The 18,084-nt window shown below is 42.4% G+C and overlaps 1 protein-coding gene across 1 annotated transcript; it reads left to right on the plus strand.

Annotated features, from left to right (window-relative positions):
• Window positions 1-2,839: 2,839 nt before the first annotated feature.
• On the plus strand, window positions 2,840-17,764 carry HTATSF1 (HIV-1 Tat specific factor 1). Its single transcript, XM_083595620.1, has 9 exons — window positions 2,840-3,424; window positions 8,993-9,197; window positions 9,602-9,649; window positions 11,188-11,342; window positions 11,590-11,753; window positions 12,568-12,667; window positions 13,782-13,871; window positions 14,564-14,701; window positions 16,234-17,764. The coding sequence occupies exons 1-9, from the start codon at window positions 3,254-3,256 to the stop codon at window positions 16,516-16,518; spliced, it is 1,356 nt and encodes a 451-aa protein (XP_083451746.1). The 5' UTR covers window positions 2,840-3,253; the 3' UTR covers window positions 16,519-17,764.
• The last annotated feature ends 320 nt before the right edge of the window (window positions 17,765-18,084 follow it).

Consider the following 18,084-nt stretch of genomic DNA (forward strand, 5'->3'; position numbering starts at 1 on the left):
TTTGTTGGGGATTGTAGGGAAAGACCTGCCAAAAAAGTTGAAAAACATCTTCATGTATGCGACAACGGCCACAAGAGTTCTGGTAGCACAAGGATGGAAGACTGAAGAAACCCCAACTAAAGAATCATGGCAAGAAAAATTGATGGACTATGCAGAACTGGCAAAACTGACATATAAGCTACGGGACAAGGATAACTGTGACTTTAAGGATGAATGGGAACCTTTTACAAAGTAAAAGACCCAACAAAGTGAACTGGACACCTTGACAGGTTTTGAATAAACATTCACAAATTTTTTATTGATAATAATCAGCTAAACAGTTTGAGGATCTATACAACTTTGTAACATGCAGAAAACAGCATTATTAGAGAAACCAAAGACTGGAACTGAGGGAAGTCTGGGGGTGGGGGTGGGTTCTGTGTGGGAGGGGGAGAGGGGAGGGAGGAAAAATGGGAGGGGAATAAGGATGATATGTTTTTGGATAATATGTGTTGTTATAATTTTGAATAAAAAATAAATAAAAGTCCAATTTTGCCAAACAATGCAATTGATGTATGTATGTATGTATGTATGTATGTATGTATATTTGAGGTACAGTTTGTGCTAATTTGTCCATCCCTGGCGTTTTTGAAAAGCATTGCCAATTTAGGAGCTTAAATGGATGACTTGCATCCACATCCCTAGGTCACATATGCTTGGCTCTAAATACCCTTTTGCTTCCAAGCAAGCAAGTTATCACTCACAGGTTTTGATCATAGCTGAGGAACACTTAACCAAACTCTGAATAACCCTGTATCTATAAAGTCTGGTGTGTGGTTTCAGTTTGAATAAAAGGCAGAGTTTAACAGTTGCGGATCCCAAACCACTTTGAAAGCTGTTACCATGAGAGGACGAATGGGTGCATGCCAGAGACGTAGCGTGGGCGGGGGGTGGGTGTCCATGGCCCCGTGCAGTTTTGCGAAGGGGCGCAAACAGGCTCTCCCACAGCAGACTCCTTTATCAGAGCCTGGCTCTGAGCAAGTTACTGCACGGCTTGTGCCTGGTGCAGCTCTGCCCCTGGGTCAGGCCTTACCCGGGGGAGGAGAGCAGGAGGAGAGTGAGTGGCAGGTTTCCCATGCCTTTCCTATCCTGAAATGTGGCGCGTGCGCCCTGGGCAGTGTGGGCATATGCTCTGCCACTGGTGTATACAGGGAACTGTGCTTTGGGTGGAGGGTCTAGAACATGGGTAGGCAACCTAAGGCCTGGGTGCCAGATCCGGCCCAATCGCCTTCTAAAGCTGGCCTGCAGATGGTCTGGGAATCAGCGTGTTTTTGCATGAGTATAATGTGTCCTTTTATTTAAAATGTATCTCTGGGTTATTTGTGGGGCATAGGAATTCATTCTTTTCTTCTTTTCCCCCAAAATATAGTCTGGCCCCCCACAAGGTCTGAGGGAAAGTGGACTGGCTGTCTGCTGAAAAAGTTTGCTGACCCCTGGTCTAAAACTTTATTTCTGGCTGAGGGGAGCCCAAGTCTACCATACCTCCCACTGAAATTCATCAAGTGGGGTCTTGGGTCTTGATACTTTGGGATAAGGTTACCAGATTTTTTTTCAAAGAATCCAGGGACACTTTTTTTTGAAAAGAGAAAAAAAAAGTTCTTAAAAAAGGTTATTTTTTTAAAAAAATTAAGAAGTAATATCTTTTCTTCTGTGGTCTCTGTTGTGCGACCTTCCTCTGGGCCCTGGCCTGCTCTCTGGGCCCTGGATAGCTGCCGTGGAGTAGGCTCAGGTCAGGCCTGGGCTTGGCCATGTGCCCTCCCGGGGCTCTCCTACCTCTCCTCCTCAGTGGCGGCAGTGGCAGGTCGGGGCTCCCCTCTTTTTTCTCCTTCCTCTTTCTCTTCCTTCTCCTTATCTCTCCATCAGCTCCAGGGTTTTCCTGGCCCCGGAGTGCCGCTGGGCAGTCGGCCGGGTGGCCAGGCACTGTCGCTCCCAGCTCGATTTGGGTTGGGGGGGATCTGCAGTTCCCCCAGGTGACATGCCGGGTGTCCCCGGTTCCCCCTCAGCAGTGGCAGTCTCAGCAGCCCAGAGCCAGCCTGGTAGTGCAGTTGGTTCTGGCTGGCTTCAAGAGGTGCTCACTGCCATGGCGCCCGCCATTTTGCTTCACCAGAAGTCCCCATAAGATGTGTCTTGTGCCGTTGAACCAATCACGCAACATTCAATCCCTACTAATAAATCTACAATACTTAAAATACAAATCCAGGGACATTAAATGAAATCTGGGGGCATTCTGGGGACGGATTTTGTCCGGGGACAGATTCATAAATCTGGGGACTGTCCCCGGAAAATGGGGACATCTGGTAACCATACTTTGGGAGGCACAGCAAAAATGCTGCTTTGTCCCAAGAGAAATAAAAATCGGTTTGTGGCATGAGCCCGTGGACGTTGCCTTGGAAACAACCACCAGTGAGTTCAGTGGGGCTTCCAGGTCCAAATAAGCAGAGACTGGCAATCAAGATTGAGACTGGGACTCGGAGCCAACCATCAGCCAACGGAAGGAATATTTTTATTTTGTTTTGACATCAGCCAATGGTTTGGAAAAAGAGCTTCAAAGAAGAGATCCCTTGATGGGACTATCGGGTACCAGAGCACGTGCGCCTGGCTCTCACGAAAAGGGGGGCTGGGGTGGGGTGGGGGTGTCTCCCTCATTCGTCCCCCCACCCTCCAGATAATGAAGCGTGTCTCTCATTGGCTCCCACATCTTGCTTTTCAATTGGGTGCTTTTAAAAATACACATCACGTGGCTACGCCTTTGCGCCTCTCCCCAAGGACTTCCGCTCTTGCGCAGTGTTCGCGTGAGGAATTCCTCCTCAGCCTTTTGTAGAAAATCATAAAACCATCAACCGGATCCGATAAACAAATAAATAAAAGGGCTGAGGTGGGTAATATTTCTGTGCGTGTACAGAGGGAGAATGAGGTGGGGGGGGAGGGGGGTAACGGTCATTTCCTGCGCACGCGCCGTTCGCTTCTTCCATAACCGGCGGTTGTGAGGCGGGGCGTGTGTGGAGATGTGACAGACTAGCGTCGCATGTGGAGCGGGGCGGGGCCGCGCCTGCGCAAGAGCAGCCGTGGTGCGAGACCGCGCGCAGGCGCCCTGAACGGCTTCGTGCAGTCCGGCGACTCCCGAGTAGGAGGCGGCGGCGGCGGCGGCATCTGAGGCGCGGCCTAGCCTGTGAGGCGCGTTTTCTACCTCATCAGCCTGGGTTCCGGCAACAACATGAGTATCGGCGGCTCGGATCGGAACGAGGAGTTCTACCAGCAGCTGCGGCTGCAGGAGCTGTACGGCAAGAAGGACGAGGAAGGCGGCGAGGACCCTTTCACGTACACGGACCCGGCGGACGGGACGCAGTACGAGTGGGATCGCGACAAGAGGGCCTGGTTCCCGAAGGTGAGGGGCGGGGCCTGTGCCCGTCATGGTACGGACAGGGAAAGACGCCGCCGCCGCCGCCGCTGCTGCTGTTTCTTTGCTTCTAGTTTCATTACGATTGTATGCCGACTTTCAGCCAAAGATCTCAAGGCGGTTCACAGCATAAAAACACAAAATACATAATATAAAAGCAAGAACCGGAGCAAAGTATGGCTTAGCCTTGCTCTCGTTTATTGCTGCTATTTATACAGCGACCAAAATGTTCAGAGTGCAGGTTAATAATGATCATGGTAATAATAACAGTAATATTGGTGGCACGGGTTTGTATGGGGCCTTTTACAGACTGGCCCAAAGGAGGTGATGGAACCAATGGTAGCTCGCTGTGACTTGTTTGGAAAACACTTTGAGCATAAAATTGCTTGCCTCCACCAAGACTTTGACTCTGCTGTTACAGCAGATGTATCTCATGAGGTGTCCAGAGCACAGTCTAGTCCTGTTGTTGTTGGATGAGTTTCAGTTGGCTTGTGGACAAGGTGCACTGATCAGTCAGGGCAACCAGCAGGGAGGGAACAGCTGGGCCAGGGAGGTGATCAATGCCTCTTTAAGAGAGAGGGTGGTCCCTGCCTGTTTGAAAGAAGCAGTGGTAAAACCACTCCTTAAGAAACCTTCCCTGAATTCAGAAAACCTAACTAACTACTGGCCAGTTGCTAATCTTCCTTTCCTGGGCAAGGTTCTAGAGTGAGTAGTCACGGACCATATCTAGGCGTTTTTGGAAGAAACTGATTTTTCTGGATCCATTTCAATCGGGGTTTAAGCCTGGTTTTGGCACAGAATTTGCTTTTGTCACCCTGTATGATTTCTGTCAAGAGAGAGAGAAGGGATACATGTCCCTGTTAATTGTTCTCGACCTCTCAGCGGCTTTCGATACCATTGACCATGGTATCCTTCTGGAGCAACTCTCCAAACTAGGGGTGTGTGGCAACACTTTGCGGTGGTTCCAATCCTACTTGGATGGCCGTTCCCAGAGGGTGCTACTTGGGGAATGCTTTTCAACCCCGTGGAACCTTCAGTGTGGGGTTCCACAGGGCTCAATCCTATCCTCCATGTTGTTTAACATCTGCATGAAACCACTGGGTGGGGTTATCCAGAGGTTTGGAGTATTTTTTTGTCAGCAGTATGCTGATGACACTTAGCTCTATTTCTCCTTTACATCTGCAGGTGAGGCAGTGGAAGTGCTGGACCAGTGTCTTGCCTTGGTAATGGATTGGATGAGAGCCAACAAACTAAAGCTCAATCCAGATAAGACTAAGGCACTGTTAGTGGGTGGTTCCCCAGACCAGATGACTGGGACATCGCCTGCTATTGATGGGGTTACACTCCTTTCAAGGAGCAGGTTCGCAGCTTGGGGGTCCTCTTTCACCCTTTGATGTTGCTGGAGGCTCAGGTGGCCTCAGTGGCCCGGAGTGCCTTCCATCAGCTTCAGCTGTTGTCTATGCTCTGGTAACTTCAAGGTTAGATTATAGCAATGTGTTATACGTAGGGCTGCCTCAGAAACTTCAGCTAGTGCAGAATTCAGCAGCCAGGTTGCTCAGAGCAAGACGGTTTGAGCATATTACACCGATCCTGGTCCGACTGCACTGGCTACCAATTAGTTTCCAGGCCCAATTCAAAGTGCTGGTTTTGACCTATAAAGCTTTAAACGGTTCAGGACCACAATACCTCAAGGACCCCCTCTTCCATATGAACCTACCTGGACTCTCAGATCATCTTCTGAGGCCCTCCTTCGTGTGCCTCCTCCTTGAGAGGATTGGAGGGTGGAAGCAGGAGAACGGGGCCTTTTCTGCAGTGATTCCCTGTCTGTGGAATGCTTTCCCCAGGGAAGTTTGCCTGGCACTTTCATTATACACCTTTAGGTGCCAGGCAAAAGTGTTCCTTTTTAACCTTTGGTTGAGTGGATTGACATCTGACATCCTGTAGCCTTTTAAAATGTGGCTCTTTTTTGGGGGGTGTTATTGGGTCATTGTTCTTATTTTGATTTTATATATTGTAATCTTTTCTGTGAACTGCCCTGAGACCTCTGGGTATAGGGCAGTATATAAATTTAATAAACAAATAAATAAAATAAACAGCCCAGCAATATCTGCAGAGCCAAAGCCCACCCCCCGCAGCCCCAGGTCCACTTAGAGCTAGGGTACAGTTAAGGAATCATAATCATAATACAAATAAGTGGTGTTAATGTTAGCCAAGCTTTTTGCTTTGGGGCTGTTCTTAATATTCTCTGAATTGGACTGGTAGTTTTTGCTCTGGTGTGCCTTGCAGTGCAGCAATTCCTCCCTCCCAGGAAATACAAATTGGAGATCTATGTCTTTTACTTTTATTTCATGTGGAAAAATTCCATGTATGCCTGGTCCCCACATTGGCAGAGTTAATTAATGTTTATATGCAAATTTATTTTGGAGTGGCCTTCGTCCGTTTTGTTTTTTAGTATGTGAATTATAAAACTTACTTTGAAGAAGAAAAACACTGTTTCAAAAAGGTCTTGATTTGCAGTCTATTGAGAGTAGTGCAGTAATTTCCCTCACAGCTCAGTTGCCACGGCAGCCACTGTGGAGAATTATCTTAATGTTTTAGATTGACATGTGCCCTGTGGATGCGAGCTGAATCAGTGATGTAAAATATTTCCAAAGTTTGTTTTGATGCCATGTAGCTAATAATAATAATTTTATTATTTGTATCCCACCCATCTGACTGTACATGCATTTGTCTTTGAAGACAACACTTTGTGTTTCGTAATTGATTTTAGAATTTTCAGTGAAATTTGTAAAGAAGAAAGTAGTAGTAGTAGTAGTAGTAATAATAATAATAATAGAAAAGGAATAGGAATATAAGAAGAGCCTGCCGCATCAGGCCAATGATCCTTATAAATCCAGCATCCTGTTCCCACAGTGCCCAACCGGATGCCCCAGTGGGAAACCCTCAAGCAGGGCCCCAGCACAGCAGCCCTCTCATCTCCTGTGGTTTCCAGCAACTGGGTATTGAGAAGCCTTTCTGCCTCCCAGCTGTGGTGGCAGAGTATATCCATTGTGGCTAGTGGCCATAATGATAGCATTACTGTCCACAAATCCTCTTTTAAAGCCTGTTCCGTAAAGTGAGTTCCATAGTTTTAAGGAAGTGCTGCGTGAAGACTTTATCTGTCCTGAATTTTCCAAGAGGAAGGCGGGTGAGTGAAGCTCTTGGGGCTCTCCTACTACGCATATTAATATGAGTACAATAGTGTAACTCTAAATTATCTCCTAAAAAGATCAACATTAACAAATGAAACTAAACAGGGGAAATACTTTTTAATGTTCTTTTGATAAAGTAACCTATAAGGAAACACTATTGCATTATGCTAGGGGTGGCTAATCTGTGGCCTTCCAGATGATAACTGAATTTTAATTCCCTTCAACCCCAAGTAGCATGGCCAGTGCTCAGGGATGAGGAGAACAGGAGTCCAGCAGCATCTGGACGGCAACAAGTTAGCCACCTCTGTATTAAACAATGCCATACCCTTTTGAATTTTGTAAGGGGTTGTCCTTATAAGTTTTATAAATAGATAAAATTATAATGAAAAAAATGCTACAAAGAACAATTTAGAAGGAGTAAAAAGATGGCATTGCATCAATGTCATATTGTGTTTCAGATACGGTGAAGTACCTGCAAAGAATTGCACAGGTCAGACATAATTTCTCTTCCACCCCCCTTCCCCATTTCCAGTTTCTTGGGAGAGAAACTGTTCTTCACTTTATACTTATGCTCCTGTGCTCAGCCAAAAGTTGGGTGGGGAGCTCATCATCCTTGTCCAATAGCACTACAGGTGAAACTCAAAAAATTAGAATATCATGGAAAAGTTCATTTATTTAAGTAATTCAGCTTAAAAGGTGAAACTAATATATGAGATAGACTCATGACAGTGCCACTGTATTCTGCTCTGGTCAGACCTCACCTGGAGTACTGTGTCCAGTTCTGGGCACCACAGTTCAAGAAGGACACTGACAAACTGGAACGTGTCCAGAGGAGGGCAACCAAAATGGTCAAAGGCCTGGAAACGATGCCTTATGAGGAACGGCTAAGGGAGCAGGGAGCTGGGCATGTTTAGCCTGGAGAAGAGGAGGTTAAGGGGTGATATGATAGCCATGTTCAAATATATAAAAGGATGTCACATAGAGGAGGGAGAAAGGTTGTTTTCTGCTGCTCCAGAGAAGTGGACACGGAGCAATGGTTCCAAACTAGAAGAAAGAAGATTCCACCTAAACATTAGGAAGAACTTCCTGACAGTAAGAGCTGTTTGACAGTGGAATTTGCTGCCAAGGAGTGTGGTGGAGTCTCCTTCTTTGGAGGTCTTTAAGCAGAGGCTTGACAACCATATGTCAGGAGTGCTCTGATGGTGTTTCCTGCTTGGCAGGGGGTTGGACTCGATGGCCCTTGTGGTCTCTTCCAACTCTATGATTCTATGATTCTATGACAGTAAGCTCTTTCCCCTTCTTAACACCAAGCAGTAGTCTAGGTGAAGAGATTTTTTATTTATCCAGACTTTCTAGCTGTTTTTTGAAATCCTGGCTGTACATTATTTTATGCTGCCTCTGTGCAAGGAAGTTGCTTACTTAAAAAAAACCAACTGTTATTGTACAGGGTGAGTCCTTTAAAAGAGGCCCCATGGATACAGAGTACACATGTTCCACGGGGCCTCTTTTCAAAGACTCATCCTGTTTAAAGCACATTCTGTATTTTTCTGTTTGCTGCCTCGGGAATGCTTATTAATAGGTTGTCAAAAGTTGTTCATTCAGGATAAATATAAATCATTAGGGACTTGATGTCTTAGATATGCAAAGCTGCTGTGGTTCACAAAATGACTTGTACTGATGTACCTATAGCAGCATCCTTATACCTTGTATACCAGCTGGCTGGGACTGATGGCAGCTGTGGTGTGAAACAGCTGGAGAAGACCATGTTGGGGAAGTCTGTTATAAAAGATGCATGTTTGTTCCCCAAACTGTCATTTGCAGTTCCATTATGAAAGGCCTCTGCCCCATAATTTAAAAAATATAACATGATCATCATGATTTGTTTCAGTGTTTAGATTGGTACATTTATCACATGTAGTAGCTCTGGGGAGCAGGTGGCGCTGTGATCTAAACCACTGAACCTCTTGGGCTTCCCAATTGCAAGGTTGACAGTTCAAATCCACATGACAGGGTGATCTGCCGTTGCTCTGTCCCAGCTCCTGCCAACCTAGCAGTTCGAAAGCATGCCAGTGCAAGTAGATAAATAGGTACCACTGTGGCAGGAAGGGAAATGGCATTTCCGTGTGCTCTGGCACTCGTCACAGTGTCCTGTTGCACCAGAAGCTGTTTAATCATGCTGGCCACATGACCTGGAAAAACTGACTGCAGCCAATCACCAGCTCCCTCAGCCTGAAAGTGGAGATGAGCACTGCACACCATAGTCAAATTCGACAGGACTTAACCATCTAAGCGTCCTTTACTTTTACCTTTACCTAGTAGCTCAGACAGAATCCCTTATCTATCTCTACTCTGAATTCTCTTTTAGGTTACTGAAGATTTCCTGGCAACATATCATGCTAACTACGGCTTTCCCACTGAAAGTTCAGATAATTCATCTGCATCTCTTACAAAGACTGAATCTAAAACTCCTAAAGATTCAAAGAATACCAAGATCCAGCAGCCAACAGATCCAAAAGCATCTCAGGCAACAGATCTTAAACAAAGAGGAGAGAAAAGAAAACCCGATGCAGGCAAGGGGCCCCGTTGTGCATGACTTAGAAGTAGTCTGCTGCTAAAGAAGAAATGTCTATTTCTGTGGAGTTGAGCATTTAACAGCTTCAGTGGCAATGTTGCATGCATCTTCATACTGAAAGATCTCATTACCATTCAGAAAGACTACTTAATCTCTTCTGAAAGTCTAAATTTTAAAGAATCAAATGACAGGCAACTTTTAATGATTTGTGATCTTTGGTAAAGCTGCATAAATGTGAATATAGGAAGCTGCCTTAGGCCATGTCAGACTGTTTGTCTGTCTAGCCCAATAGTGTCAGCTCTGATTGGCAGCAGTTCTCTATGGTCTCATGTGAATTTCTGTGGTCTCATGTGCTGGTTTAGAACTGCAGCATAACTAATCTAATCATGATCTGCTCCTTAGGATGGTTTCATGTTGAAGAACAGAGAAACACAAATGTATATGTGACAGGTAAGAAAAAAAACTCTTGGCATTTGCAGATTGCTGAAGATGCATTGGGAAGCATATATGAAAGTCAAACCTTATGGTTAGGAAGACAGATGTATCTGAATATACTTTAAAAATATATTATTTTACTTTGGATTGCATAAAAGCTTTGCAGTGGAGCAAAACCTTTCTGGAAGTTGAAGAAGAGAAAAATGATGGAATTTTATTCAGGATTTTAATACAGTTTAGCTGGCTGGAATATAGGAAATAAAATAAAATAATAAAACAAAACAATACCACCAGGGAAATTGTAGGTGGGTAACGCTAACAACAAAATAACCTATTAAAAACTGGGTTCTGTGCGTATATTTGAGAAACACGTAACAGAAATTATTACGCAGAAGTTATTTATGCTGAAATGTGTGGATTTTTTGTCAGCCTCCTACCTTCTCCATTGCTTTTCTGCTTAACTATAATTGAGAGCCACACTTTGTCCATTTAGTGGTGATATGGATACTACTGACTCTTAGGCAAGTGGGACCTGCAACTGCTAACAAATCCCCTTTAGGCAAGTTTATTCCATCCAAGTTAGAAAGCTGTCTTATAGCAAGTCAGGCCATTGGTCCATCCAACAGAAAAATGCCTACGCTGCCAGTGGCCCTCTAGGTTTCTGAAGAGCGTTTCCAGCCCTCTCTAGGGATGCCAGGGGTTGAATCTGGGACCTTCTGCATACAAAGCATGCGAATTATGACCCCTTTCTGTTGTTCAACACGTGCAAAGTGCTTACAATTTTCTAAGTACTGTACGGATATTAAAAGTTAAGAAAGTTGCTGCCTGCAGGCTTACAATCCGACATATTTCTGTTGAAATACAAAAAGTGTATACGTTAATGAAATGGGGAAATAAAAGGAAATTAGGCGTGGAACAGCTATACTTTAGCAGCTGTTGAATGGGACCAGATTGATCTCTCTCTTGCTCCAGATCTCTTGGTGGGTAGCAGAAGCCAGAGTGTGTCTCTCTTCAGCTCTGCATCCCTGATGCAGTTCTCCAGCTTACGTCAGTTGTCCATAAAACCTTTTTTGTGGCACTGAAACACGAGGACTGTGACTCCTTTCCTTCCTAGTACCCTCTCCTGCAACTTCTGCTCCCGTCCTGTCTGCTCCTGAACGTGCCAAAGCAGAGTTGATGTTTGAAGTTCCAGATGCTTTCCATGGATTCATTCTGGAAGGCTCCTCTGGGTCAGGATCATCAGATTTCAACTCTGGAAAAGGGAGGGAGAGTGAGCTGTGCTTCATGACCTCCCTGAATACCGCAAGAAATACCTGCTTTCATTAAAACAATTCACTGCATGGCACATACTTTGGGATCTTCCACTGTGTTCTTAAGTCTAAAAGCCAGGAGATAATGCCAGAAAGCGTGTGAGTAGGGAAGACTAAAGGTATATTGAAGAACACCAGGAACCTTGTGATGAGTTAGAATCCTCTATTTGATTCTTCTGTATAAATTGATTTTGTGAAGTTGGCAGGTGTATTTCTTGCAATTGTTTAAATTTATTTCCACAGGTTTGCCACCAGACATTACAAAAGATGAGTTTGTGCAGGTTATGTCAAAATGTGGTATTGTTATGCGTGATCCACAAACAGAGGAGCCTAAAATTAAACTTTACAAAGACAAAGAAGGAAATCTTAAAGGAGATGGGCTCTGCTGCTACTTAAAGGTTAGTTGTATGCTTCAGTTATACTTTCACAATGATGCTTTCAGCCTTTCACTTGTCTCTTTGTTACTTTGAATTTTATTTTTATTTTGAGCAGTCACTGGGACTGCAAGGTAGCTTATTATGGTAATTTTTTTGTACGTTTTACCTCTTCACAAGCCAGACTTTGTTGTTTAGGTGGAAGGTAAGAGTCCTTCCACCTAAGTCTGAATTACCTCTTCTAATTTTTTGTTTTTATTTTTAATAATAGAGAGAATCTGTTGAATTAGCATTAAAACTATTGGATGAAAATGAAATTAGAGGCTACAAATTGCATGTGGAAGTTGCACAGTTTCAACCAAAGGGGGAGTACGATGCCAGCAAGAAGAAAAAGAAATGCAAGGACTACAAGAAGAAGCTGTCTCAACAACAAAAGTGTGTAGTCATTTCTGTAAATAAAATTGGCTTTTACATTACTGGGAGGAAATATACAGGCTAAAACCTGAAATCTAAAAATATGTCATTCATTTAAACCAGTGAAACAAAGTTTCTAAACTGTCTGGCACACCTTGCAGTTGGCTGTTATACCTTTTATGATTTCTAAACTTCAGGATATTTTGTTGATACTGAGTGTGCTGTCGTTTAAAGCTATGTCCACGCTTATTTTTGTATTAAGTAGAGTAAGCCTGCAGCTATACATGCTTGGCAAAAAAAGAAAGAAGAATTGTAAAAATGAAAAGGGAGGTAGATGTCAGGGGAAAAATACTTTGACAGTTGCACCTGGCCTTGCATCTGGTGTGTTTTGACTATATGTGATATTGGCTTTAGGCGCGATCTCCAGAATGTAACCTCCACGTAAGTTGAGGGCTTACTCTAGTGGTGTGACATTTTTACCAGTTTTTTTTTTACAGCAGCTGCCTGATACCTTTATCTCAAAAGCTGCTCCAAATTTCACAAGGGACTAGCTTCAAACTAAATATATACTGCTGGTGCTGAGTTCAGTGGGGCTTAGCCCGAGGTAAGTGAGTATGGGATTGCAGCCTTCTTTAAATTGCCAGAGACTTAAATCAGGTGGTTTTCCAATAGTTTTTCAGATTCAGGCTGCTAGCTTCATTATGTGTTATGAAATAACTGCCGGTGCTGAGACCTTGATTTAGGAAATATCAAATTTAATGGTTTTTCCCCAACAAACTCTTATAGAAACTGAAGAGATCAGCCCCAACCCCTTACTATTGCTTCATTTCATTAGACTGCTGGATTGGAGACCGGAGAAGAAAGATGGCAGTGTTCGAATGCGGCACGAGCGTGTTATCATTATCAGGAACATGTTCCACCCAAGCGATTTTGAGGTAGGGAAGCACATCACCCCCCCTTTTTTTAATGTAAGGCACAAAAGCTGGGAATGACAAGTGCAGGTAGTCATGCTAGGAAAAGAATCTAAACTGAAACTGCAGCATGCCTTTTAGGACCAACTAATAATAATAATTTATATTTACACCCTGCCCTCCTCAGCCAAGGCCAGGCTCAGGGCAGCTAACAAGCAATAATAAAAACAAGTTGAATGAATACAACTTAAAAACAAGATTAAAAGATAACAATTAAAATATTGAAACATTAAAATATTAAAATGCAGCCTCATCACAGGAGGAGAAAGGAAAAAGAAAAAAGAAAGAGGGGGAGGGAATCAAAGTGGCTCCAAGCCAAAGGCCAGGTGAAACAACTCTGTCTTACAGGTCCTGCAGAAAGAGATCATATCCCGCAGGGCCCTGGTCTCAAGAGACAGAGCGTTCCACCAGGCGGAGCCAGAGTTGAAAAGGCCGTGGCTCTAGCTGAGGCTAATCTAACTTCCTTAGGGCCCGGGACCACTAGGGTGTTGCTATTTATGGACCTTGAGGCTCTCCGTGGGGCATACCAGGAGAGGCGGTCCCGTAGGAACGAGGGTCCTAGGCCGTGAAAAAGATACATGATAGGTATCTGAAGAAGTGTGCATGCACACAAAAGCTTATATTTAGAACAAACTTAGTTGGTCTCTAAGGTGCTACTGGACTATTTTTAAATTTTTTATTTCGACTGTGTCAGACCAACATGGCTACCTACCTGAATTTAAAGATGTGGTTCTTTTAATTATAAGAAAATATTGTAAAAGGATATTTTATTTCATGTATACTTTGTTCATTTATACCACTTGTTCTTTTTCACATGGGCAACACAGTAGCCCTGCTAAGATTCCATTAATGTTGACCAGGAGCATTCTGTCCTGTAAGGAAGATGTTTTTCTTTTGGAGTTATGCTTTGAGCATCAGATGAATATGAAACCCAATTTCAATAATACTCATTAAACAGTTTGGCCAGGATTGGCTTAGTGTCTCAGGATGGTATAGCCAGTATGTGGAAATTCTTGTTTCTGAAGCAATGTTGGAAAATGCTTTTAAGACGTAATCTTGTAACTGGATCTTTTTGCAGGAAGATCCTTTAGTGCTAAATGAGATAAGAGAAGATCTTCGGACAGAATGTGAAAAGTTTGGACAAGTAAAGAAAGTCATTCTATTTGACGTAGGTAATTTTACATGATCGTAGTTGTTAGCTGTATGTAGCAGATACTTAAATTGTATTCAGTGTTAAATATTTTGCTTTTTTTTTGGAGAAACTGTTTTAGAAGAAGTTTAGATTCACTGCCAGATACGTTTAAAGTTTCTTGGATTTAAAATGCTTCACTTTATTAATAAATAGCCCCCATCCTCCTGAGGAGCTCAGGGTGGTATTTCTCTGTCTTCTTCCTCTCCTCTTGATCCTCACAGCTATCCTGCAAGGTAGGTTAGATTGAGAGATGTGGACTAAGATCACCAAGACACCATTGTATCTGAACAGGGAACAGATTCTAGGTCTCCCAGGTAGAAAATCTATTATTCTGTCTAGTACACCATACTAAACAGACAGATAGTCAGTGAAGATGGTGCCTCGCAAGAATGTGTTTAAGCAGCTACAGAATTCTGATGTTGATACTGCCATTGTAAGTATATAGGCTGACAAATATTTAAGATATTTAGGAATATGGTGTGATGATAGCCACCTCGTAATGTTTTCAGAGTTTCTTTCTTTCTGGAAGTGATTCTCTGGTACCATGGTACTTTTATAGTGTTCTTGCTCTTGAAGTCCCAGTAGTCTTCTAAAATCTGTCATTATGTTTAAGCATATAAAGGCCTAGATTGGATTTGATAGCCTCTGGCTCTCTTTTGTTTTTATAGAGGCACCCAGATGGTGTTGCTTCTGTGTCATTTAAAGAAGCAGAAGAAGGAGATGTCTGCAAACAGGCACTCAACGGGCGATGGTTTGGTGGACGTCAGCTCTCTGTGGAGACATGGGATGGTGTAACAGATTATCAGGTGTGTCTCTGATAATAATAATAATAATAATAATAATAATAATAACAACAACAACAACAACAACAACAACAACAACAACAACAACAACAACAACTTATTATTTATATCCTGCCCATCTGGCTGGGTTTCCCCAGCCACTCTGGGCGGCTTCCAACAAAACACTAAAATACAATAACCTATTAAACATTAAAATCTTCCCTAAACAGGGCTTTTAGCTGTTTGAGAGATATTTGAAGCTATGTCTGTATATGATGCATTACATAGAGGCTGCTTTCAGAAATCATACTGTAGGTTAGAAACCAACACATCCCCTCTGGCCGGCTAGCCCAGGGTGAAAGCTCTGGATCTCAGGCATTCATAATCACAACGGAGAATTGGAAATTTGAGTACTTTATATTTTCAAAGTACTTTCTCACTTTAAGTTTTGCTCTGCAGTCATGATTCCAATAAAAATTTTGGTTCCCTTCCCCTGCGGGAATGAGCCCCTTTTTGAAGTGGTGCAACAAAGCATGTCCCTTTTAACCCATAACAAAAAAAAAAGTCACCTTAAATTTAGCCAGTGGCATAACATGCTGTTACATTCTCCCCTCATCCCCTGGGCTCATCCAGCTTATTACTATTAATGCAGAGCTTTCCATATACATGTTGCTTTACAAAGAATGAGAAGATTCTCATGGTGGTGTATAATTCAGGAAACAATAGAAGGGAGACAACAGAAGGGACATAGGAGGAAATGGTTATAGATCACTGCAAGTCCCTTTGGGTTTGGTGCAGCTTACTTATTAGCAAAGATGTATAGGAACATTCTTTAGTTCCACAAATCCCATTTATTTCAATGGAATTAACTTAGGAATGGTTAACTTTTCAAGTTGATTTGAGTGGGGCCAATGTAATTCACAGCACAGATCTATTCACAAGGAAGTCCCTTTGAGCTCAACAGGACTTACTCTTAGGCGAGTGTATCCAGGATTGCAATCTAAATTGAGTTGGATCCCAATTCATCATTTTGAATTTTTATTAATTTGTTTTTGTTTGTTTAGTTTACCGTTTTTTAATACCATCATATATAGAAGATTATTAGACATCTTAAACAGATTAGAATGGGTACAGATATTTATTCTGTGAACTTGAGATGAAGTGTGGTATATAAATGTAATAAATAAGAGTTTTAAAAATCTGGTCTTTCTTATAGGTCATACATTTTATGTGATACCTGAATTTAGATCTGATGTTTAAAGCTTTGTATACAGAAGACATTGAAACTTAGGTCTGTCTCACACTTAAATCCACTTAGGCTTTCAGCAGCCTTAAGTCTTCTTGTACTGTTTGTTCATAAGAGTTTTATTTGTGTGTGTTTTTAGTGCAGTTAATTTACTTTAGGTTTGAGGGGCATTCCTGCAATATAAATGTAATACTTAGCATAGGTTTTGGTTAGGTTTCTGAAGCTTTGATTATTAAGTCACAAGCAGAAAGCTCCCCCACCCCCTTTTTGGCACAAAAACATTTACATATACTTTCATATGTGATCACAGGTCGAGGAGACTTCAAGAGAAAGGGAAGAGAGACTGAAGGGTTGGCAGAAGTTTTTAGGTGATCCAAATACAGAAATGCCGAAAACAGCATCTGACGCAGATTCTTCGGAAACTGGTGTCCAGCTCCCAGAAGGAGTTCAGCCATCTAAAGATAATAGTGCATCTGAGGGTGGCCCAAAGAGTGAAGCAGCTGAGAGTGGAGATAATGGCGAGCGTACCAACGAAGATGTCACAGCATCCACAGATAGCAGCGTTGCAGGCAGTGACGAGGAAGCAGAGACCTAACGTCTTTAACTCATTCGTAAAAGCATGTATGTAGGGTAACCTTTAGACCTCTGTTATGCTGTGCTTCGAAGCAACTGCAGGCAGCATTCAAATGAATATATATGCATTACCCTGTTAAGATATCATCAGCGTGTTTTTGAAGTGTTTCATTAATAGCAGCATTTAATGATCATCTGCTGCTGATGTCCAAGCTGTGTGTATGTGTCCATAAGTTGCCAAGAGCCTGCTGAACTGACCAGCTGTCTTACATTATACCTTTGCTTGTCAGTGTTCAAAGTCCATCATTGTAAGCAGGTACAGACTTGCAGTTCCTATTAACTACACAATGACCTTTAGAATTACAGAGGTATGAATGCTTTTAATGTTTTTTCTCTGAATTTCCTAAATGCGCCAATCTTTGGATGATCCAGTACTTTTTTGGATGAGCTGGCTTTCCTGATACTATGCACTTTTAAAATAACAGATCACTGAGAATACATTACAGTATTGGCACCCTGTACATGTAGCTGGCGAGTGGAAAAAATAATTATCACCCGCAATTAATAAAGATAAATGTTCTGAAAGTACTCTCCTGGGATGCAAAGTTTTAGATGACTGAAGTTCCCCTTTCATTTTAATTCATTTTAAATCCTGATGAGATTAGATGACAAATAGGAAAAATGTGTAAATAAGCCTAACTGATCTCTGTTTTTAATTTTTTGAGGATAAATTCATATTGGAAACAAAGCGAGAGCTTGTGTGGTGGAAGTGTGATTCTTTTCTTCACCTTACTGTGTTCAGTTGTAGTTTGGTTTCAGGCATTTGTCAAGGGTGATGAGCATTTAGAGCCTGTTTTTTGGTATACTTGGTTTTACTACAGGAGACTACAAACAAAATTGTTTTGCGATTCCCTCTCAAAATTGTTGCTCAGATTTTAAAAGACAGATGTTTGTTTACAGATGCAAACCATTCAGAACTAGCAAACATTTGTGTTTTGGTTTTAAATGTACCTGGCTTCCAAATGTTGTATATAAAATTATTTTCCAATATCATTTTTAACAAGATCTATCAAATCAACTGCACTAAAAACCACCAAACTGTTACTGTTTTTAAGCTCAATTCAGACATAATGAGGAACCATGAACTTCTGTGATGAGAATGAGCAGCAGTGGGCGTCTTCCTCTTAATGTTTAGCATACCTCTTTTGTATTTGGGAATATGGGATTATGTTTTAAAAAAATTAAAGAGAGATTAAATTTGCATCACATTTGGACTGTTTGCTTGCTTGAACTTGCTGCCAACAGATGAAAAAGCATTTCCATATGAAAACTAGGAATTTGAGTGAACAATGAGTGTTCATTCTAGTGTTGTTGGGGTTATTTTTAGATACTATCTGTACACCCAGGAACAACAACAACAACAATTTATTTCTAGACCGCCCATCTGGCTGGGTTTTCCTAGCCACTCTGGGCGACTCCCAATTGAATATTAAAAACACGATAAATACATCAAACATTAAAAACTTCCCTAAGCAGAGCTGCCTTCAGATGTTTTCTAAAAGTCAGGCAGTTGTTATTTTCCTTGATA

Source organism: Podarcis filfolensis, assembly GCF_964270895.1.
Source record: "Podarcis filfolensis genome assembly, chromosome: Z".
NCBI lineage: Eukaryota > Metazoa > Chordata > Lepidosauria > Squamata > Lacertidae > Podarcis > Podarcis filfolensis.

Bases quoted from the DNA above. Each gene is read 5' to 3' on its own strand.
- HTATSF1 (XM_083595620.1), top strand. From the start codon at position 3,254: ATGAGTATCGGCGGCTCGGATCGGAACGAGGAGTTCTACCAGCAGCTG. The intron at 11,343-11,589 runs GTTAGTTGTATG...TTTTAATAATAG, and splicing joins GGCTCTGCTGCTACTTAAAG to AGAGAATCTGTTGAATTAGC. The intron at 13,872-14,563 runs GTAGGTAATTTT...TTGTTTTTATAG, and splicing joins AGAAAGTCATTCTATTTGAC to AGGCACCCAGATGGTGTTGC.